Raw genomic sequence first — 24,928 nt, 5'->3', positions numbered from 1 at the left:
CTTTATAAATGAGTTAATGGTTTTATCCACACATGACACCACATTGTCTTTTCCGTACAGGTGATCAGAGGTTGCCAGACTTCTGGAGGTACAACCAGCAAACATTTTTGACAGCTACTGGGGTCTTTCAAATCTCCTCTTAGTGTTACCAGTAAAATCTCCAGATTTTTCTGTAAAACATAGTTTAGCATGCTGATGGGGAAAAAAAGAAAAACACACACACACCAAAAAAAAACCCCAAAAAACAAAACAAAATAAACACACTACACCAAAGATTCCACCTTGTTCAAAATAGCATTTCACAATTTCTGACTCCCTCAGTTTTCTAACCATTTTGCTTTGACCTGGGCACACTGCAGCAGCAGAAGCAAACAAACATTATAGTCTGACTACAACAGTCAAAGTGGGAACAACAGCCCGAGCACAACATATAAAATTGCCCTTTTTTGTGAACTAAATCATAAGAAAGAAGTACCGTACTAGCTACCTAAAAAGCAAGTCCTGAAACAGAGAGTGCCTGTAAACAGTAGTCATTCCTTGCCTAGAAAGCTTCTACTGAACAATTGGTCTTGCTCAATAAATATCCAGTACTGATGTGCACAGAAAGGTTGGCACAAAATCTGCAGACTGCTTATACACAAAAATTGGTCTGCTCAGGCTGGGGAGAGAAACTGTGTCTTAGAAAGTCAAGCGATGCTCTTACAGAACCAGAGCTTTCCACTGATTTTTTTCATAAAATGACCATACAGCATATGCTGCTATGATGAAATCCTGATTTTGCTGGCCACTCAGAAACTTAAAAGTAGTTAATAAATGAAGCATCACATAAGTCAATGAACAACTTGGGTGCCAAGTCAAGAGAAAATATCTGTAGCAGAGAGTGACTTATACAGATAAATAAGGGCGAGACAGTCCAAAAGCCAAATCCTTGACTAGGGCCCATCCACCTCTAAATGCACGGGGAAGCACGGCAGCTCGCACGGGTGTGCCAGGGGAAATCGGGAACCACATCGCAGCATAAAGGGCAGTGAAACCCACTATGTGTATGGGCTGAGCTTCTTGAGCTAGAAGAATCTATAGCCCAAAGAAAAGGAACTGAGAAAGGAAATCAGCTTCTACATAACCTGCTAGGTTTATAGTTTCATAACTATAATTAACTGTGATTTTTTAATAAAAGAAACACTTATTTCTTGTTTTAAAGGTAGCAGAAGTCAAATTCTAAACCTTATCATAACGTACCTCAATGAGAATTACTTGTAGTAATAGCTTTTTAGTAATAAATTCAAATACAATCAACAGTGTTGAAAAAGGGGAGATGAAACTCCAAGAACAAAGAGGGGCAGGGAAGAACCAAACAAGCATAATTTTAAAGCACTCACATATTCCTTATGTTACCAGATGCACATAGACGACTAACACAAAAGAATAAAAAGCAATGCACATAAAATTAGATGTACTATTTCTCAAGGAAATATGCCATGTGCATTCATTTTGCCTATGGCTGAACCTCTCCACACCTTCTGGCTCCCTGCTATTGCATCCTTGCTGGAGATTACGCCGCAGCAATTTCACGTTGGGGTTTCTGCACGTGAGCACCCGTCAGCCACTTCAGCAGAAAGTCAATCAGCTTAGCTTAGACCTCTGAAACAGCACAAGCCAACTGTGAGCAGCTGAGAAGGAGGCAAGTCCCCTCGGCAGAGCAGGCAGCGCAAGCACTGCGGGCAGGAAGAGCTTCAGTCGCTTCACTTCGATCCAGAACGAACCTGCTCAAGCTCAGGAAAGACAGCTGCAAATCTAACTCAAGTATTTACGACACTTACTGAAAAATGAACAAAAATCCTGTTCCTACAGCAGGATATCGCCACACAGTGAAAGGGGTCTTCCCTCTTCCTGACTTGAGTCTAAAATTCAAGAACCGATGCACTAGGGCTGCACAGGCCCAGTAAGTTTTAGCTCATAGAGGCCATTAGTACCTAGTGAAGGACAAAGCCAGAGATAAGCAGACACTGTAACTTCAGAAACAGGTTATTTCTCAGATGTGTATCTTTTGTAACCGACTGTGCTTTTATTAATGGTTGCAGACAGACACAGACTCACACAAAAAACCAGAATCTAGACATCCCTGCTCAGGAAGGACCAAATAGTCTACCCACCAAGTACTTCTCAATGCCTTGAAAACTCACACAGAAGCAATGAGTACCAGAAATACTCATATTCTGATGGATTAATGTATTTCCCTTCCTGATTAACTGCCTGGAGCTGCTTCACTTTCACTTACTCCTTGTCCAAGATCCCAAACCATGCAGTCTGGCCCCTCCAGCTGTATCGGACTCACCGCCCCTGCCTTGCTCTTGCTGCCGGCAAAGCCCTCGGCCGCTCCAGATCCTATCTCAGTCCCAGCAAGTCTCATTCTCCGGCAGTGGAACAGCCTGGTTCCTTGATTTCATCATATTTGGATTATGACATTTGACCCCAGGCCATTTCCTAACATAAGTAATATTTGAAAGAAAGTAATTTTATTTAACAAAACATAAATTATTTGAAGCGACAGTTCAAATATCTGTATCAGTTACAGTGAACTGATGTGCCTCAAATGCTCTCCCAGTTCTGCAGAAAGCTCCCATCAAGAAAGGCAGCACAAGAGCCAAGAACCAAATACAGGGTTCAAGAATATTACATCCAGTACCAAACATAACAAGAGTCTGAGCTAGTTCGGATATTCCTCAAAGAGCAGTGGCAACCTTGAGACACGAGAGCAATGCTGGAAATAAAACAGAGGCAACGTATCAAAGACTAAACAGGATGGAAGGTACTAAGAAATAGATGAGAAAGTATAAGGTAGCACGGAATTAGGAACTGGGTGACATTAGACTAGAATATTCTGAGGGCAGCTGAGGTCAATCAACAGCGACATCACACATGACAATCTGGCAGTCTTTCCGGAAGACGTTCCAAGTGATTGTCATCACTGTTTCAGCCATCAGTTAATTTTTTCTTCTTTGGTTTGGCACATCACTGAAGTCCGCAGAACAAGCCAAATAACTAACAGTTCTTTTCAATAAGCTGATACAGAATATCTGAAGGACAGTCAAATATTAATACTGTACTCATTTAAGCAAATAGAACAATTCTACAAAATGTAGTCCCCCAATATCACAGCTGTATGATGAAAAAAATAGCTAACATATGCATACAGTCTATTAAAATGCACATAATTTATTCTACTCGAAATGAAAACATATCTAACAAGCAATTCCATTCATCTGGCCCTTTTTCACCCAGCCTTAAGATATACAAATGCATGCCTTTTCACCAGAACACAGCAGCTGGGAATGAAAAGGAAAGCATTCAAATGATCATTTTCACATCATATTCCATCGTCTTTTCACCAGCTTCTCCCCAGTCTTTCTTTGAGTCCCATTCTGTTACAAGAGAGCTGCTTTTTAGATCAATTCATATTTCCATAATCCACACTGCTGTTTCTCCCTCTCCTCCCCAGGGTGGACTAACCCCTGCATCCAGAACTATGGCTTACAACTGTCATTAAGACCTATAACAATAACAAGATAACAAAAGAGCTGGTAGAGATGAGGGTAGCCAGTACCATATGCTGATCAACATTTTTAACTTAAAAGCTCTATAAAACAAAACTGCCACAATCCTGAAAACAGGCATATTTGAGGTGGCCACCTGTCTTCGAATTTCAAGTTCCGAGTTACCAGTATCGGGCTTTTATGCTTTTAAAAATAAAAGTCTCAAAGTAAATATTTATTCTGTGTCTGTTGGGATTAATTTAAAAAAAAAAAAAAAAAAAAAAATCATTGAGAATGCATCCTGAGATACTTGTATCTCGAATGATGTAAGGGTCTCAGTGATCCTGGGTGTTCCCAGCATGTCTAGGTGGGCAGTTATTCCACAGAATATTTATCAGGACTGAAGAGATCTTTTCTGTTCACACAGTACAGTGAGCAACTACAAATACACCTCTGAATGTTTTTCTGCAGATTGTCTATCAACTGTGATTTGCATAGATGGAAAGCACTGATGCCTTACTCGTACAGTTTTCTTCAGTAAAAACAATGCATATTGCAAACACAAAGTGTCAGGAAATCACAGTAAGTGATCTTAACCTTACAAAGCTTACTTGCAATGCACAAAGTTGCCAAAATCTCAGCTGGGTTAACTGTTTTCCTCAAAGTTACACATGGACTCATAAATATCATTAAATCAAACAATAACCTGCAACATTTAGACAAAAATATATTTGAAAATTAGTGATCTCATTAGATTGATTCCTCCCTTCTCATAACAATGTACCCAATGCTAATCAAACCTATTAACACACAAGCAACAAAATCCCAAAACCCTTCTTAAGATGTACTGATAAAAAGAAAAGCACCAAAGCAAGAACCTATCCAGTTAACATAAACATTTGAAACGTGTATTTAACGCCTCATCGGAATAAAAGAACAAAGCCACTGAGTGCAGAACACGGCTGCAGCCTTGAACAGACTGTGAGCGGCCTCGGACCTCCTGGGTTCCTGCTGTCCTCCAGGAGAGCACAGAGCAATACAAACCATCACAACTGCCTTCCACACATCATTTTGATGCAGGCATCACACTTTAGCTTGCTTCTTCAGATCATTTTTTAAAAATAAAACTTCGGCTATTATTTAAATCTTTTTTTAAAAAATAATGTAATCTCTTTCATATTGACCTCATTTATCTAATTGCTGGCACAACCCATGCCATTAAATATTCCATCCCACAAAAAAAACCACTTCAGCTCCAATCAGACATTCATTTAAACCAGGCTTAACTTTCCACAGTTAATACAAACATTGAAAGTAAAGGGTGAGATCAGTGCTTTGCTGAGGGAGGGCTAACATATTAGCACTTCACAGGATTTAATGTGTACCTATGTATTTTTATATATACAAATAATTTCACACGAATCTGACAGATTTACAGGTATAATATCAGGCTTTAGTAGTTGGGTCACTACAAGATAAGGAGCAACCTTTATTGCTCACAATTCAGTGGTGACTTTTGCATAATGAGATGCATTAAAAGTAAAAAACAGATGTTATGATATAAAATACGAGGCATAAAGGGTGTTACAGTAACTTCATAGAAAACAGCAGAGATGCGTCATGTTGCATGCAATGTTCCTTACTGGTTACTCATCTGTGGGGTTTGGGAAAAGCCTGGCATGAAAAAGCAGATGTAGTCTCCTTGTCTTAGAAAGCAGAGAGTGAGAGAAGACAGCATGACATCTGCAACACAACTAACAATCTATTGCAGCCTCAAATCTTTCTTAACCCACATCTTCAGCCAACAATCCCTTGTCATATTTCATGTTACTAAAGGGACCTCTAATAAGACCATCTCCTACCACATCAGCCATTTGTGCTATCTTTCTGGCAATATGTTTTTCACCAGCAGAGAAGTGGTGGACTAAAGAAATAAATAGTTACATGATTAGAAGTAGTATTCCACAGACCTGTTTCTCTACACACCATGTACTCTGGGACTTACTGCACATGGAAATCACCTTGGGCCAATAAGCAGACTGAAAAGCAACTGAATTCTTACACAGCTAAAAATAATATCCAATAGAATTGATATGACTGACTTTGTAAGAAACATTAGACTTGCCAGGCTTCAGAGGTGAAGACACCACAGCGAGCACACCAACACCTTCATGTTCTGCCAGCACCCTTCTCTCACCTGTCACTTGTGCCGACGACTACTCCCTGTCCCAGGAATGTTGTAACCCAGTGAAGTTCCCAGGAGCCCAAGCACTTTTATCTCTAGAACAGCTATGAACAGAGGGATACTGGAGGCACCTGGAACCGATAGCGCTTTTGTCCTAACTCCCCAGCCACAAGGAGACGGCTAGCACCAGCACGTCTCAGTTTCACAGGATCACATCACCTTCTGCACAGATACACTTGTTCTTCTCACACAGGTAAAGTATTTCATGTTGGAAGCAAAGGTGGTGGTTTTATTTGGGTTGCTTCTCTAAAGGACTTCAGAAATAGCTTATTTTTTAAACTGCTGGGCTTTTTTTCCAGATAACATATCATTATTACTTTCCCCGTAGAGATCTCCATTTGAAAATGAGCTTGCAAGGCTGAAATTAAACTCTAGTCTAGCCAGTCTGAATAAACAAAATAGGAATTTCAAGATTAAAAACATACGCATCTTTTATCATAAAAATGTCATTGAGCACAATGGGAATTTTGAACACACTACAAGACAAAGCCTATAGGCATATACATTCATAATATATTTTAAACAACAACAAAGAATTCCATTAAATGGCTGCAACCCCTTCTTCATTCAAATGTAAGTTTGTAAGGATAACCATAGAACAGCTGTATATGCTCAAATTTCTATGGTGCTGAGATTATTCAGGACATTTTCAACATTGTCAAACTCATGTTTATAGCATTAAGTACAAGAGTGAATCGTAGCTCTGGTGTCTCAAAGACATTAGTTCTTTTGGCTTTTGGGGTACTTCTAAATATTTTCTTTGAAACGGTAGTGTGGTTCCTTGTACTTAGATTTCTCCCTGGCATGAGTTCATGGTTTAATTGATAGTTTTGAGAGTCACTAAAAAGTTAATTACTCCCACCATTAAAAAAAAAAAAATAAACCCTTTCCTGTCTTGAAGCATTACTTTCTTTTTCTTCCCCCATTTCTGTGTTCTTCCCTTTTCCTTCTTATTCTGGCATCTGAAGAATCACCAGATAGAAAAAATCAATGGTTTCCCTGCAGATAAGGAAATCAGCAATGAATACTGCAAATTCTTTTGCAGTACCAAAAGTGCACCTTCACAGTTCCTTTTCTTAATGGACTGCATGTAAGTGATTATGACCAATCAGTAATCTTTTCTTTTTCCTAATCAGCTGTAGTTTCTACATCCCACCCAAAACAGATGGGAAGTTTCGAAAAGCAAGATTTAAGAAAGCCAACATTTAAGAAAGAGAGACTGAAAGAAGAACTGTGCCCAGCATAAAAGAAAATGGCAGGCCATGGGAAGAGAGAAAATTAGGGATAAGGAAGCACTGGAAAGCTCGGGCATACTGACAGGACAAATGTGAGAAAGCAGGAGGAACATAGGGTGTTTCAAAAAGAGGGACCCAGTTTCAAAGATACAGTGAATTCAAATTGGGCCCATCTTCTTGAAACACCCTGTATATCAAAATGGCTTAGACAAGTTTACTTTGCCTTATGAAAGCAACAAAAAGGTGACATGATAAACTGCAGAAAAATTCAGGAAGAGAGGAAAATATTTTGCCCAGTGTTATCACATCACTGTACAAACAGACAGCCCTGAAGATTTTAGGAAAGATGATTCTTTGGGATACATCCAAAAATCTAACTCACACATTTTACATTTAAAATAGAAATGACTGGAAAATAGGATGGAGAATATTCTTTTTCTTCTTTTTTGTTTCCTTTTAAATTTTTTTTTCCCTCAATATTATCCTCAGAAACTTTCACTGAAATTAGCCTTGATAGTTTTAGGGAGATCTCACTTACAATAAATAAATAAATCTTGTAGATATTCAGGTCTCCAAACCTACTGAGTTCAACATAGACACAAATACATGCACACAGAAGGCTTGTGCTGATTTCACTTGACTGGTTGGCTCAGGGGGTTGCTAGAGAAGCTGCTGTATATTCTGTTCAAATCCAGTGATTTTAATAGCAAATTTTCCCTTGCAAGGATGGGGATCAAAACCTACTGTTTCCCAGGAACATACACAATTTACCTGAAACATCAGATCCCCTGCACTGCTGAGACATAACACGCAGGTGCAGGTTTTGCAGAGCCAAAGGCAGAGAGCTGCCTGAGGACCCTGGTTTTTATAGACTACGTACTGAATCTTTGTGTGATTCCCCTCCAGTCTTTAGCAGGTTTTCACCTTCTAATCATTTTTCCACACCAGCTGTTCTTTGAATAACCTTCAACTTACTGAATAATCTCCCATTTTTCTTCATACATAATTTTTCTTTTTGTTTTTCCTCCACCAAGATCGAGTCTTTCTTAGGGAAAAGAAAAAGAACAAAACAAACTAGAAAAAAAGAATTTAAATGACAATGAAGATGATCATTCTGCAGCCAGGAAAATTATGAAAACTTGCTGGATGTCTAGCTAAGAACATATAACAACACACTTTGCTCATGTACCATTCATCACTATCTTACAAGCTGCACATGTTTCTGACTGATGCTATTCCCTAACCAGTCATCCTACCTTCTATGTTTGTATATTTATACCTTTCATCATGAATCACCTTATAGCTGTCTTTATAGAAGCTTGTATCATTGATTTTTTTTTTAAATATCAACAATTTATCATGATCTACTGTACAAAAATAGCTCAAAATCATCCATTGTGGTGATGTTACCAATGAAGAATGTGTTTGACTCAGTATCAGTTTAAAAAGAACAGACAGACTTTGAGTCAGAGATACTTATTCTATTTAGTATTTTTACATATTTTTCTTTATGAAAGTAAAAGTATTTCCATGAAAGAAACAAATCTAAAAGTTGCTGAAATAATAAAATTTGACAGTTTCATTAAATTTTAATATTAGTAACATTAATAATAGTCCAGGGAGGAGAGTAGGGAAAAAAAACAACACACCACTGCAACACACAAACAGCAAAGACAACCAAACCAATTAATAGCTTTGCTATCACCACAAACTGAAATAATCCATCAGTCCTATATGTATAAAATTTCCTTTGAGGATTAATTACAGAAAGTATGATTTTCATTATTTCAAAATCAGCAAGTTTAGATCATTGTCTTTAGAAGGGTCTGAGGATTTTCTTTTTCCAAGCAAATAGCTAGGTATCTCTAAAATGTTATTAAATAAATATATACAATTTCACATTATAAAGGATTAAAAGGAATGGGTTGCACAAGTTCTGACATTAAAAAGACATACATGGGCAGCTATTCAACTTTTTTGTTCTGGTGTTTTTTGTTAACACAATTTATAACATCTACATTTGGCATTTTTTTTGATAAATTTTCTGTATTTTCAATCTTACAACAGATAAAATGCCAACACTTCCAACAGAAACAGCTTATGAAATAGTCTGTATCAAAAGTAACGTGATAAAAAGAATTAGTATGATACACAGTGCTCTACAACTTCTGTTGCGTATTCCTGTCACAAACGGGCTCTAATCACCAAGCCACCAGTTGGGTGAAGACTTCCTTGCCGCCATCATTAGCATCTGCCTCTCTACGGCTGAATAGAAGAGCCTTTTTATTATTATTCCAACATAAAAAAAAGTTCAGTCTCATGTTTCCAACCTGGTCTCCAAAGTCCTCCGGGAACTTCCACAGTACCACTGGATCTGTAAATAATTGACAGACAGCATTAATCAGAGGCAAAGGAACAGAGTATTACAGTCAGAGTACATTAATATTAAAGAGAGGGTCAGCTTAGCGTCAAGCTTTGAGGCAAGTGCAAAAATGTATCTAAAAAACTAAGGAAGATACTGGATTATTTAAAAAGACTTATTTCATATTTATGAAACTAGATGTTTATTGTTTTACATATGGTGGCAGGTTATAATGTACTGAACTACTTCCACATTTAACTCCTTAACCTTTGAGTATTTTATTTTTTAAGTATGTGTTCTACTTTCAAATTGTAATGTAATTAAAAAATGAAGTAATATAAAACCTCTGTCCATACAAGGAAAAAAAAAGATGCAAAATTATAAGGAGAAAACATAGACCTCTATGAGGTATAGAAAAGCACTATTTGTAATTTTAATGATGAGACTAACATAAGAAGTACTCTCAGAGTTTAGAAGAGCTAGCTCATTGAATATTTTTCTGTTCAGAGCCATTTAAAAATCAGCATTTCAATAATATCTTAAAGCTTTCATTAATTTATTATGAAACGTTAATTACCAAAACAATCGGCATTATTCAGGCTATATGCAAGTCTACAATTAACATTATTTTGAAGGCATCTAATACAATGACCTGAATCACAACCTCTCAAACAAAAACTGAATTATGCTCTTCATCCCTCCGAAGCTTTTAATCTCCCGTGATACAAAACCTTCCTGAGGTGCCACCGTTCAGCTGTATCACGGACCCACGCACAGCTCCGCAGTGGCCTCCACGCACCGGAGCCGCAGCAGCAGCACTTGTCCAGGTGTCAGATGTGGAACCACTATCTCCTGCCAGGCAGCACTGGGCTGGTGCCCTGGGGGTCTCCAGCCCCTGCTCGTGCCCTGGGCAAGCTCAGGCAGATCCTCTTGCCAATGGCAGTGCCAGGGCCAGTAAACTACAGAGAAACCTGCAGGGGACACTGCCTGATGGGAACTGCAACCTCTTGGCTACCTCAGGAGCTGCTGGGATTCTTCTGAGAAACCAAGGTCTGGGAAACATATTCAGATTCCCACTTCGGTCTCTACCACTACCACCACCTGATCAGTCAGAAACCATAGAATTATGGAATCAAAGAATGTCCTGAGTTGGAAGGGACCCACAAGGATCATTGAGTCCAACTCCTGTCCCTGCAGATGACAACCCCACAGTTCATACCATGTGTCTGAGGGTGTTGTCCAGTCTCTTCTCGAACACTGTCAGGCTTGGGGCCATGACACCTCGCTGGGGAGCCTGTTCCAGAGCTCCAGCACCCTCTGGGTGAAGAACCTTTTCCTAATGTCCAACCTGAACCTCCCCTGGCACATCTTTCTGCCATTCCCTCAGGTTCTGTCATTGGTCACTAAAGAGAAGAGTTCGGTGCTTGCCCTTCCTCCTCCCCTTGTGAGGAAGCAACATCCTTATTGCTAAGTTTTACAGCAGAACTGGAGGGTTCTCCACTTTTGGCAAAGTACAGAAGTTCCTACTCTTCTTCATCTTCCCACATATGTCTACAGATGCAAATAGAAGCTCTATTGGAAGGGAAACATCACTGATGGGATTTTCATTCCCAGCTGCTGATTTCAAACCCTCCCACTCAACAGGCAACTGCTGCACCCACGTTTGCTGCTGTCCTGCTCACACAGAGCTGGAGACCAAAGCCAGTGTTCCTCCCTCACCCCAGACCAGATGTTAAACCAACAGTGGAAAACACATTTCAAATGCACCGCAAAATTCAACTTGTCCATCAACTCAACTGAATTTAGACCTTATTTTCATCTCATTCTAATGCAATTGAGATTTTAGTTTTAAAAGGTAGCCATTTGATTCTTCGCATTGAACAAGCACACCTCTTTGCTACTAAGAACATCTGGAGAGGATTCTGCAGCTATTCTTTATGGAAATTTACATATTTTGCACAAGGAATCTTCTTCCATCTGCTATAGGGAACAAGAACCTTTGAAGGCAGACATGAAACAAGAGATAAGATGCTATATTTACAAAAATTTGAAAGCAAATAAATACAGTTACTTAAAACAGAGACCTTCTTTCCCATCTATTTTCTGTGTATTTAAATCAAACGCATCTGTGTAATGCCCAGATACACAAGGAGTTTGAAGATCTCAGTGCCTATACTGTAAGAGATCTCTTATTTTTATTCCAATTTAGTATTACAAAAAAGAAAGTAACTATTTATCAACAACAATCTCTGTCAAATTCAAGGAGCTGTAAGCATGGTAACAGATACCAAATACTCAATGTTAAGTAATTCATAAATTACTTGCTAAAAACCACTAGAAACTGTGCAGAATCAAAAAAATACCTTCAAGGAGCTTGCAAATCTAAGGTCATATGTCCATAAACATTTCAAGTATAAATTTCTCCGCAAACAGGCAATCCCACTGCACTCCCACTACCAGCTGCTTGCTGGTGATCCCAGACCATCGTTTCAGTCCCGTCGGTGCAGACTCCACCACAGCTGCACGCTGAACCACATGAGGGAACTGACCAAGATCAAACCAACCGTCTGGAATTTTCCAGCTCAGTGTCAACTAGATCAGTTCCCTAAAACTCTTGGGTTTGTGCCAGAAAAAAGGAAGAAAAACCAGGGAGTGGGGAGTTGTAGAGAGAAGAAAGCAGGGCTGCCTCACCCAGCAGCGATCCTGCCTTACGCACTGGCCAAACCTCAGGAAATACAAGCTGGCCACTGGCTGTGTCTGGTTCCGTTTCTTATCTCCTATTTCTTGTTCAGAACTTCCCAAGTCACTTGTACCATTTATAGTTGCTTTGACTGCACAACTCAGGAGCTGCGGCCAGGAAAGAGGTAGTATATCGCAACAGCAAAACCTCCAAGTGCAATTTTAAAAGATCACTATCAGGATCAAAGCATAATCTCAGAATTAAGAAAAACTTGGCTCTAAGTAGCTTGGGGTTTGGGGTCACAAGATGGTTATTATCTCCACATCTCAGTGAGGTGCCAACGGACCTGAACAGCTTTCACAAGAGAACCTTTACCTACCAGCAACAAGAGCCACTGCTCCAATAACTTATTTTCATGTCCTGACATGCTAACAGATATGCAACCTGCAACTATAATTTAGTGTTGCTCAGTTTGCTGTCTTCATATTATAAGGGCTCTGTCATACTACTTGGGTCTCATTTGATATAATAAAAACAAGTCTGAAGTAAATTCCAGTTCACTGAACTACAGCTATAACAACATTTCTTTTCATATCATGAAAGAGTATTTACATCATGAGAGGATAATTTACATCATGAGCAGGATAATGCTCTTAATGCCCCTTCATGAAAACAAAAAAGAGGCAACATTTAAAGAAATATTCTTAATTCAAGAAAAACATTCAGTGCCACATTCAGCAAAAATTATACGCCTCCAAGACTTGTCCAACTGCTTTGAGCTGCGTTTCACAGTTGTTATTACTGGCTTTTAACTGGTTATTTTAATAGGTACTTGCCATACATTTAATTAGTAAGAAAATTTGATGTGACTAGTGCTTCAAAAAGAAAGGTTACTATACTGTTTCTATGCCTCCACTCTCTGAAACCAAACCCTAACACATATAAAAAGCCTTGGGATTTTATTATAATTATCTGAGTCAAGGATTGGGCTTTCTTCAAAGATTATGTGTGTTTCTGCTTTTGGATCTAGGCTCAGGCAGCATCTGACACATCTTTGTGGTAACTTCTCACAAGTGCTGCAAAGGAAGAAACAAAAGGGTACCGATTTAGAAATAAAAAGAGAAACTATAATCCAATTCTGCAACTTTATCTTCAGATTTACTAAGACTGAATTTTCTTTTCCCTGAGGATTACCTCCCAGATACCCCATCTGATCCAGCAATGTTAGGCCAATTTTCTGCTGATTTTATGGGTGAGAGGATGAGAATAACTCAGAAATAGCTCTTGCTATAGCCAGTTGAGGAGCTACTGAGTTTCCCCTTGCTGTTTTTGTTTGTTTATTTGTTTGGGGGGGATTGTTTTTTGTTTTTCTAAAAGACTTTTGGGGACAAATGCTTTCCACAAATTCTAAGTAAACATAGTAGTAAAAGGTTGTTAAGCACACACATAAAATAGCTTGCACACTGCACGTGTAAATAGATATATGCACATACAAGCATCACTTCTTCCTATGCCTACTGCATTCAGGACAGACACTTTCCACAGACGTACATCTCACACGTGCCAGTAATGCTTGAAAACTCCTTTGCTAAATATTCCACAGCATTGGCAAGTGCGTCTCACAGACGTGCATTCACATCGCTGTGAGGCTGCAGCTCACGCGCACATTGCTAGACATAAATTGTGACTTTTGACTTATTTGACTCCTTTTGCATCATTTGTGATCATGTAAGTCTGTCTATACGTACTTTAAAACAACGCTTTTTGTAAGAAGACTCAGAAAGAACCAGTTAAGCCCCTGAGGACCACAACTGAAAGCAAATGCAACTCTCTGTACAAGTCAGAAGAGAGACAAGCAGGGAAGGGTTTGTTGAGAGACCAGAACTTAGTGTACAGTGTACTTGATACAAAGAGAAAAGGGACCCATGTGCAACACTTAGCAAAATAAGTATTCAAAATGTTGCAATGTAGAACTGCTCCACAAGAAAAATGCAGGCAAGGATGATACATACAAGGAGAAAAACATATGTATTTCCTTAAGGTAAGTAATTCCTCTCCAAAAATCTATTCCCATAGAGGTAACTTCATAAAGCATGTCATCCATATTTTCAGGAAAATCACTTCTAACACATTTTAGCTTCTGTAATAAATCTAAGAAAATATAAAAGTACTATTTCTCATTACAGAGTAGATTAGAGAAGTGGTACACTCGTAACTATGAAAAATAAAGAGAAAACTTTCTGAGTGGTATTACACTTTCCCAAAAAATTCAGTAGTTAAATATATTCTAAAAATACTCTTCACAATCATTAAGTTTGCAGATTATAAATATCACCCCAAAATACAACAGGATAAGTTAATTAGTGCACAATCAATTTGGTAATGGAACAGAAATTACAAACACATGCTGAGAAACATCATCTCAGGTAATTCTCTTGATAGCAACAGAGAATAATTTCAGACAGAAAAGCACAGCTAATGTAAAATGAAACCGATTAATTAAGTAGTCCAATATTCTGCCTGGAAAAGAGGAATCGTCATCCCTGTGGGTTTTACAGAGCCGGATAGACAAAAAGATTGCCAAGCAGAGCCGGTCATGTCTTGGGACAGAGGAACGGACCAGATGACTGCTCAGCATCCCTCCAGCTATATTTTCTCTGATGCTGTAAAGATTTTCATTGGAAAAAAAGCTGTCAGTGCAGAGGGGAAAGAAGAGACCGGGGCCAGGAGTTGTGGGGGTGGGGAAGAAACGCCGCGAGGACAAGGAAGGCAGCAAAGCTTATTGCAGACTGGAAGAAGTAGTTTCGGATTGTTTTTCTTACATGAACACAAGAATGAAATTAATAAAGCTGAAATGATATATCATTATCTCAGGGAACAGCTTTATAAACACACATTTATAAGCAATAAGCAAAATTGATTTTGTTGGAGTAAACAGTTTTCAGCCATAAAAAATTTGTTCTTTAAATCAAGTTTATAATACTGCTAATGTTCAAAGGCAAAAATCTGCTACATAAAATAATCTGACAGAAACTCGCAATCATAATGATGTTTTTGTATCAATATAGTATTTTTTTACTACAATCATGATTCAGAAACAAAATCAGAGATGAACCATAATATGCAACCCAAGTGCTTTCAGAGATGAAATCATCTGATGAAAAAAACAGCATTCACATTAAAACATTACTTCTTGCACAAAAAGACTTCTGTATATCATATTAAAATCCATTTGTTAACAGTTCCATACATGAAGTGCCAGAGGTGCAGCAGAACGGGGGTTCTGCTGTCAGGGAGATGTGAGTGCGCCAGGGTCTGCAGCGCCTGGGTCTGGGGGATCACAGTGGAGGCCCCACCAGCAGCTGCAGGAAGAGCAGGATGCGGTAAAGAGGGGGAAGAAACGAGTTACAGTATTTTCCAAGCATTGGTAATCAAAAGAAAGAACAAGGACAAAACACATTGAAGCAACTTCATTTTAAAAAAAAAAAAAAAAAAAAAAAAAAAGGGAAACTAAGGCACACTCCTTAAGTTTTCAGGCACCTAAAACCTGTCAGATTAAAGACAATATGCAAATGAAGGTGCCACTGTAGAAAATACTTGAAAGTACACTTTTTGCAAATCGTGCAGTCCAAGTATTTTTTTTGCTCAAAGGAATACTGAAGGTTCTACAGGACCGTTAAGTCTGTTCTTACTCTAACTGCTCTACAGAAAGCTTATTGAAGAGTGCAACCACACTCAGTCTTTTCATAAAAGCGAAAGAAAACATATTTACAAAATTATGTCAAATCTTAACAAGCCAGCACCTCCAACTTCTCTACTCCCACTTTACCCACTGATGTGCCTTCCTAAATTGCCACCTTCATTTCAAACAATTGCTACTTCAGTAAATGGCAAATGAACATAAGACAAGAAAACGCTGCACTGAAAGGGGTTTGTTCCCTTGGAGAGCTGACTGCTTCCAACCAAAGACTCGTAATACTGAGTGCCTGACCACCGCCAATTTTAACAGTGAAAAACTGATGCTTTACAACCACATCAGCTAAAAAAATGTTAATGAGTTTCAGGAATTACATCTCACAGCTTTTCCTGATATGTATTTACACAGTGAGATTTTTCTGGGTCTCTGGGTGCTGACACAGTGACCTCAGCAGCACATTGGCGCAAGGTGCTGAACCTGGACTTGCCTTCAAATCAGCCACGACGCAGCCCCAAGGCAGGAGCCCAGCCTCTCCTGTCCCCTCTCCCTTCCCCACACCCGTGGCTTCCGCCTGGTCTTCAACTGATGGCAAAGCTTACACCCCATGTTGAAAAATTATTGAGGCAGTGAAGCTACCTGACTCTCACAGGCACCAAAGGAGATGTTTGGCATGTGTGACTGCCGACCTTTTTCCTTTTAACTTTTCTCATACAAACTTAAGTGTGAACTAAATGACAACAATGTCAACAAACACACACTAAATAGTGCCCTTTAAGAAAGGGAAAATGGAAAATAACATTTTAGCAGCCTGCCTCAGAGTCATACTAACTGTCACCTGTAAGCCTTCATGGTTGCCCATTTGCAGGTCTGAAATGGAATTTTTTTATCAGTCAGGTTCAGAAAGATAATTACAAAGACTGACTCTCAGCTAAGATAATAACATCTTCCTCCTACAAGGAAGCTTTTCCTAAGGAAACTGCTTTCACTTGTAGCTGAATATAAGCTGGACAGGTTTTCAAGTAAGCTGAAAATATGCACGATGGTTTAAAATCATTTCTGTAGGACTTACGCTTAAAAAAAATGCCCCAAATTACAAGCAATCCAAACTAGTAATGGACTTCAAGTGGCTCAGAATTTAATTGCATCTTTTTAACGGCACGTAACTTACTATACGGTTTCAGGATACCAATGCTCACACCACATTTGTGGAAATTCAGAATTTTGTTTTTAATACATAGGAAAACAAAGAAACTATGCACAACTGTAGAAGTCACTCAGTCTTTAAACAAAAACCACACACACCACATTCTTCTCTGCTCCACAAAAACACAACTCGCATTTGAAGCCAGCGAGTCCAACTCAGTCACTACTCACAGCATTACAACATCACAGCACCTCCGTCGCTTTTCCATGCAGGTCAGTACTACCCCCAAAAGCACTAAGAGCTCACAGTCTGTACTAAAGGTGCGAGTCTGACCTGTGTACATGGCACTGTAAAGCCACACAATAGATTTACTGATTGCAAAGTTTACCACAGAATTATTTTCAAGTACCTCTGCTTTTAACTTATGTGATAGCAGTTTCTCAAAGCAAACAGAAAATCAAGGCTGCGAAAACTGCATGCAAATGTTGAACCACTCATCCTGTGCAAGGTTCAGCCCACCACACTGCAGAGATGCAGGGCTTTGTCTGACAGCACTACAGCTTTGGACCTGATAGTTCTCTGATTTTTCCAATTTCCCTGTCTGCACTACATTCAGACTAGGAAATAAGTACCTGATCCCTTTTATGAGCAAGTAGATGATTAAAACTTTCTAGCCACAACTTGCCATCTCCTTCAGAGCTGCAGGTCAATCCCTTTCTGCCCAAGAATTTGTTACCACTGAAGGATGGAGCAGTAAGTCATTTCAGCTAACTAGGGGCAGAAAGAAAGGGTCCTTGTGGCTGCAATGCTATTAGCCACGCTTCAGGATAAAACCTTAATCAGGGTGAGAGTTCATTGCACAGATAGTGCACAGATAAAATGAATATGTTCAGCCTTCATTTGGTCTCTTTGCAAGATAAGCAGAAGTTTGTTCTACCTGCTAAGTCTTTAGAATGAGTTTGTAAGTGTGGCAACAACTGTAAGCCTCTTGGAGCTGCAGTGTTATTTTTCATTTTCCTATTTTTAACTTGTAATCATGAGTGAATTACAGCTCATGAAAACAAGGATGTAAGAACTAAGGTAGCAAAAGAACAAGTGAGCACCACATATGCATTAAGTCATTGTGAATGTCTGAGGAAGGTTTACAAAACAAAATACTTCTGCTGTCAGTGTGTCTCTTGTTCAAAGACATTTCAGCAAGACAGGCTGAGCACTGACCTGATGAAAAGAACAACAACCGAAAACAATAAGACTAAGGTCATTCACCTCTGCAACCAAATCCAAGTTTTACATCCTGCCCTGTAAGGATGAAAAACTAACTCACTACACCCACTTACTAACAGACACATTGTGCAGGGTTCTGTTTGTTTTAAATGAAGGCACAGAACTTAAAGGTCTTAAAAAATATCATGGGCTACATGACATTTGCCTGTATCAGTGCCGCAAGACGGATTTGGAAAAAGATCTAGAAAAGCTCTAGTACACATTACCAAGCAATACGTACTAGGTAAATTAGGATGAAACAAACCTCCAGCACAGCCAAGGACACTGGAGATGGCCGGTCACCTGGCTCTCCCAAGACAGTGATGTCTGAACCATAGAAAAGCATTTTATCTCACTGCATAAACCACCATGTTCACTTTGCAGAACCCACACAGACTGCACATAGAAAAATCAGAAAGCTTTTGGCACATGACAAAGACTATATCTCAGTATCCTATGGATGCCCAAGTTACTGCTTCCTAATTCTCTTCAAGAAATACAAATTGGGTACTTGAATATGAAAACCATGGGTATATGTGACCCTGTAAAGCAAACTGCCTGGCTGCAAGAAACACAGAGTAATATTCAAACCATTTTTGAAAGACGTTTTTCAAAAATAATATAAAAAGAGATCTTACATTATCGTTTACATGCCTAAAAGATAAAATTAAATAAGTAAAAAAATTAACAAATAATTTAATGCTTTTGTAATTTTTTTTCAAAGAAGAAATTAGTGCATTCTTGCTTCTTCAAGAAAAAAATGAACGTCACTGGGGAACTCCCTCTTGACCAGAGAAGATGACTGTAATGATTGTCTATTTACCTCATTTCTTGCCCAAACAGTGCAACAACATTCTTTCCACTTCCCACTGGTGAACACCACTTCCTAGTCACAGCCCAACTGTTTAGTATTTCAGGGCAGGAGTTCCCTGTAAACTATGCCCCGCGCCTTAAATACCAACTAGCACAAGCAGCAAAATGTGATGATTCAATTGCTAGCAGGTTTTTTTAGGCTAGAGCAATACTGGAATACGTAATACGTTGAATAATAGAATATATAACATTATCATGAAATACATAAAATCATGATCTAAATTATAAAGCTAAGTGTACTATATAGATCAACCAGACATAAGGAAGAAATTTTTTTACACTGAGGGTGGCGAAACACTGGCCCAGGTTGCCCAGAGAGGTGGTGGATGCCGCATTCCTGGAGACATCCCAGGCCAGGCTAGACAGGGCTTTGAGCAACCTGATCTGGGTGAAGATGTCCCTGCTCATGGCAGGGGTTGGCCTGGATGAACTTTGAGCATCCCTTCAAACCCAAACCATTCTATGATATATATTTAGTACCTCAGTAGATAAATTTCACTTCGGAACATCCTCCACTAACATTGTCCCTGGCCAAATGCTTTAGACAAACTGTTTCCAAACGGGGAAAACATCCCCAAAACTTAAGTGTATAGCATTTACCCTGTCGAAAGCACAAAGGCAGAAAAATATTCTGTCATCATCTGTGTTTCCTTCCCTCCGTCCTTGCTTCCTACCCAGCTCACTATCTAAGTGGTGTTCTCTATTTGGCCAACACATGGAAGAGGAATGCTGTCTTTGAGCTGTTGGCAAAACCCCAGGCTTTGTTGCCTTCGGACACAGCACACACAGCAGTGCCCAGGCGGTGAGATGGGGCTGTCTCCCCCACCAAGCACACCACTCCTTTCGCACAAGACTACTGCAAGCAAAGCTGAAACTGGAGTGCGCATTGCGGCAAATCTTCAGGCATAACAAGCTGCCCTGTGTTTCTTTTGCACTTCCCCGAGGCTCTGTCTTCCCCAAGCACAGGGAGGAAGGAAGGCGAACCCAAACAACAGCTCTGTGCAGGTATCAAGGGCAGCGATAAACTTAAAGGTGTGAAAACTACTGTTGAGATATTGACTTCATATGCCAGCACTTCTGATTTGTGGCAGCAGGCAGACAACCACTCTTGAATGGGTCACCTCTGATATTCAGGGAGTTGCCAGCAGAAGGGAAAGCACCATCCCCTGCAGCACTGAACATCGTTCACAATCCAGCAGTAATCTTGTGTCGTGATACAGACTCCATCTATGTCTTCTGAATGCTAAACACCCACAGGAATTGTGAGCTGCCTTCATCTGCCCTGGTGTACGCTTGTCTCACATACTCATACTAAGGTAGGCAACCTTCATGGAAAGGTACATGAGGAAACCCAGCCAAGCCCACTGACACTGTTGCTGCAGCCAAGGGTGGCTACCAGGGAGAAAGAGTTAGTCAGATTTTCTATTTGTTGTTTTATTCTTTATTATTTATGACATTTCAATTAATCCCTTATTGTATATTCACATTTCTATTACTACACTGTAAAACCAAACTGGGGATTGTTCAGTGATGCTCAGCTTGTGTGTGAAACAGAATGAACATAATTGTGTGTTACAAAAAGATAGATTAATATTCCCTGTCTTTACCCTGTTTTCATTCTCCCATTACCATTAATGCTGTCTATATGAAATTCAAGTCTTTCCTGTTTTGCTTACTTGCTGTGGTGTGAAGGGATGGGAGTAGTGCTGACAAGTGAGACCTGGCCTGGCTGTTTCCCACTCCTCAGAAAGTCTACAATACCACAACCAGAAATACATTTGACTATGAAAGCTGTAACTGTATCAGACAACTTTTCATACTTTTATATACATAGTAATCTGTTAAAAATTAAATTAAAACAATAATAAACATTCTCAGCTAAACAAGCCATAACAACCATGTTGATTAGCCGCAGCCTGAGTATATAGTTTGTTGTATATGTAAACAGTTCACAGATTTAAAATAAAATAAACATCATTTTTTTAAACGTATTTTCTAGCCTATTCCAATTCAGTATTCATTTTTATTTTAGTTGTTCATGATACATTAAACCAGAATAAAGATAAAGGAGCACTGATCAATAAGTACAAATTTATTTTTTTGCCTTTGCTTTCCATCTTATACCAAATCCATTTTAATACCATCGGGGGGGAAAAAATAAACTCATCAGTCACCTGATGGAGTAATTCAAAACTTAACCAAACAAGGCTAATGGGTGAGAATTGAATTGAAAACACCTTGACAAAGAAAGCAATTTCTTTTCTTCGCACTCCTCAGAAGCTGTGGGTGATCACTGTAATCGAACCATCAACAGCGAGGGGCCATCTGTCCCAAGGGCCTTCCATGTGAGCAAGAATCAACAACAAAAAATTTTAGAGGCTGGTCCACATACATTCAGCCCCGATTTGTCTATGACAGGCAGCATGCAGCTGAAAATCAATGTTTTGACGTTTTTCACATACCAGTCCTTAAAAGTCAACACTGAACTTTTGATAAGAACAAAACACAAAAGTAGGTTAAAAGGTTGCTTACAGAAAGATCAGTGTTACTCCAATGGTCAACAAACCTCTAATCAGCTGAGATTCTTACTCTATCATGAAGCCCTCCTGTTTCGGTATCCAACAGCCATGTTCCACACACAAAGACCACATAAAACAAGCTTTACACTAGCACTGATGTTACGAGACACCTCTAGTACTAGTGTGCACAACTACTGAAGATATGCGAGTGATTTAACAAATCACTCACACAGAATCCCAAAACCTTGGGGTTTTTTTGTCTTTGGTTGGTTGGGTTTTCCACATAAAACATTAAGAAAGGGTCTCCCAGAAGCTTCTGCGCCAGTGACTGCACACAACGCATGCCAGGAGCAAGGGGCTCAGGCTGGTCTGGCCAAGGCATTGCAGCTTTGGCACCTGTGGTCCCAGGGCAGAAGTCCCTCCAGGTCGCCGAGGACCTCCTGGACAGGAGCACAGGCTTCACAGCACATCTCTCCCACAGATGCTCCCAAACCAGGCACTCTTCCCTCCTCAAGTCTTTCAAAGGGCAACAACACAAATGGCAGAAGGTAAATACAATTTATTTCTTTGGTGTTTTCCTACTGGAAAATATATTCGTCATTTAGTAAAACAAACTTGGGCATAGCTACACCTCTCTGCGCCTTTCTAACTGCTACAAAGCTCTCAAGAGGAAAAAAAAAATAATAATAATAATAAAAAAAAAAAGGACATTATTTTCTGCTCAGCTTCTTTAAACAGCATTTGTCCCCCTTTGCTTCAGCAGAGCCCAAACGCCGTCTCAGGCCAAGGGACAGCCAGGGAGTGACAGCTAGCACAGGGGGGTGACAGTGAGCATGCTCTGACCTCTAGCCCTGCCAGCTACTGACCTCAGGTCTGTCATCCCAGGCTTCCAAACATCATGAGATCTTAGAAAAATTAATTCTTTTTCATATGGAAGAACATGTGCATTCTTAAAAAGAAGACATTTCCATGCAAGCCCAGAGTTAGTTATTTTAAAGCACAGGCCACCCATATAATAAGATATGTATAACAGAAGCAAGTCAAGGGGTTTTCTCACAGGTGTTTACAGATAGTTACTCAGGTCAAAATTCCCAATTATGTGCCAGAGTGAGGCCAGTAAAACAGGGGATATAAAAGGCATCCCAACAAATGCGCAGGGGCTGTAACCAGAATGGATTGTGTCTTTCCGCCCTGGAGGCAGGAGGTCTGGGTTCCAGTCTCTGGGTTACTAACACCAACGCACATTTGATAACCAGGAAACTCCCCAAGACATAACCAAGACATATCATGTACATCAGTGATAAAACAGAAGAGTTAAGTTTCTCTGCTGATTTCTAAAGTACCATTTATTCAGAATAGCAAAGTAGGAGGGTGACGTAGATGCGTGGTTTCAATATACACCCATTACAAAGTAACTGTGATGTGGTTAGAGTGCAAAACTATTTTATTTTACAAAAAAAACCTCAGTGCTTGATGCCTGCTTCGTTCAGTGGAATCTCAAATTTTTCACAAAATAGTGAAAATTAGTTTAGGAGTGTGATAATAGCAGACAATATATTACTGCAGCTCTGAGGAGAGAGAGGAAACTCAGAAGAGCAACAGGGCATTTGGGGGTGGGCAGATAAGGACCTACAGGAAGGAAGAGAGTATTACAGAAAGATGGGCCATCCATACGTTTGAACTGAGTATTTCTACCTCTTAAGTAATGAAGGTCTTAATTTTATTTTCCATAAAGCATTATAGCAGAAAAAAAATGAGACGAGGACCAGGAAACTATGAGTAATGTATGTGTATGCACCAGATATACAGCAGTCAAAAACATTAGCAAGGAAAAAAATGATATTATTATCACTGATGTGAAAGAACAAGGAATGACTCATTAATAAATCAACCACAGCATAAATTAAGGTTACATCTCATCTAAAAAACATCAATTTACCAAATAAATCTGATGTTAATATTTCAGAATGCATCTAATAAACCTGAATAACAGCCGTCAACATGCAGAATGCGCAAGGAGCTGAAATATATTACGCTGCATGTGATATTATGCATTATATTACATTAATCTGTAAGAAATATTTCATAAAAAGGCCTCCTCTCAACCACTGCCCTTCTTGTTGTACAATTTCCCTGTCTTCAGTAGTTGCAAGAAATAATAAGATACTATGATGTCTTCAATATGTCAGAATGGCTGTATGATTGATTCTAGCATCCACTTTTTATCTATTTCTCCAACTTCTTCCTTCCTTCTTCTTACACAAACCTCAGGTCACCTACAAGCCCCCATCACTAACCACTTCTAGCCCTTTCACACTCGTGCTCTGTCCTCCGCATGCTCTCCATCCCCACCAGTAAGACAGTACTGGTGCCACAACTGCACATTCACTGCAGAAGAAACAAATCATTAACCACGCACGGGCACTTCTCATTAAGAACTGTTCAATAAGCAGCTAGATAAAAGAGAAGTTGCTTTGCATTAGGATAACTAACTCCATTTTTTTATTAATGAAGTGTAACCATCACCACCCATGCTGACAATTTCATAATCAATAGGATATGATGCATTTGTAAATTATGTCTATATAAAAAAAGGTATCACCTTATAGCACCTTTTTAATTAATTGTTTTGATAATTAGTAAGAAAACATACTGGATATGAAAATGCTGCTACACCTTTCAAGTAGAAAGACATACTCTCTTCTCAAGAAAGCCTCAGATAACCACTTTCTTATCTTGAGCCTTCCATCACTGACAAACAAAGTCAGCACACTTGCCAGAGCAGGGAAAATCCACTCTTTTCTGAAAACTGAAAAGACTAAAAATAGATTTGAAGAATTATGGACGTGCAAATATCACATCTTAATTTTAACAACTTATCCCAGATGACTTGTTGCTAAAATTCTTCATTCCTGTCAAGGGGACCAGCCTGCTCTAGACAAGACAGGAGGTCTGTGAGCTGAGTGTCTTCTGCACGTATGTTGAAAAGCGCATCCAGGTCAGACCTAGAGCCTACAGCCCCATCCACCCACAGAGGATTTCTTTTTAAAATAACATTCTGTTAAAACTGTGAAGTATACCTCCTTTCATCAGGGAAAAGAGCCAGTTCAGATTTCAGGAACAAAAATCCTGTTCTAGCTCAAGTCCACACTCACTTGCCATTTGATTTCCCAGGGCCCATATAGCACCTTAAGATACACATGACTTAGAAACCTTATTTTTGACATGCAGAGTAATATTTATCACAAGGTGTTCTCCCAATTGTAGCAACCAGGGGCAGGGAGAGAGAGGAACAGGAAACAGAGAACCAGAGAACTTAGCAAGGAGATACAAATTACATTCCATTGTACAGTGGTAGTATCAGCCCATTTTTTTCC

At 39.4% G+C, this 24,928-nt stretch overlaps 1 protein-coding gene across 2 annotated transcripts in view; it reads right to left on the bottom strand.

The window, feature by feature from the left end:
* The window catches only part of DENND1B (DENN domain containing 1B), a gene marked incomplete at its 3' end in the record, with an annotated part of 148,173 nt that overhangs the window by 99,700 nt on the left and 23,545 nt on the right, over positions 1-24,928 (bottom strand). For both annotated transcript variants that reach the window (XM_080349120.1, XM_080349121.1), the window contains exon 3: positions 9,344-9,387. In XM_080349120.1, the coding sequence (XP_080205246.1) occupies positions 9,344-9,387 (44 nt within the window). The remainder of the gene's footprint in view (positions 1-9,343; positions 9,388-24,928) is intronic.

The sequence above is a fragment of the Nesoenas mayeri genome (genome assembly GCF_963082525.1).
Source record: "Nesoenas mayeri genome assembly, chromosome: 8".
Lineage (NCBI taxonomy): Eukaryota > Metazoa > Chordata > Aves > Columbiformes > Columbidae > Nesoenas > Nesoenas mayeri.
Note: the sequence above shows the minus strand (reverse complement) of the source record. Positions and strands in the feature narration are given on the sequence as shown.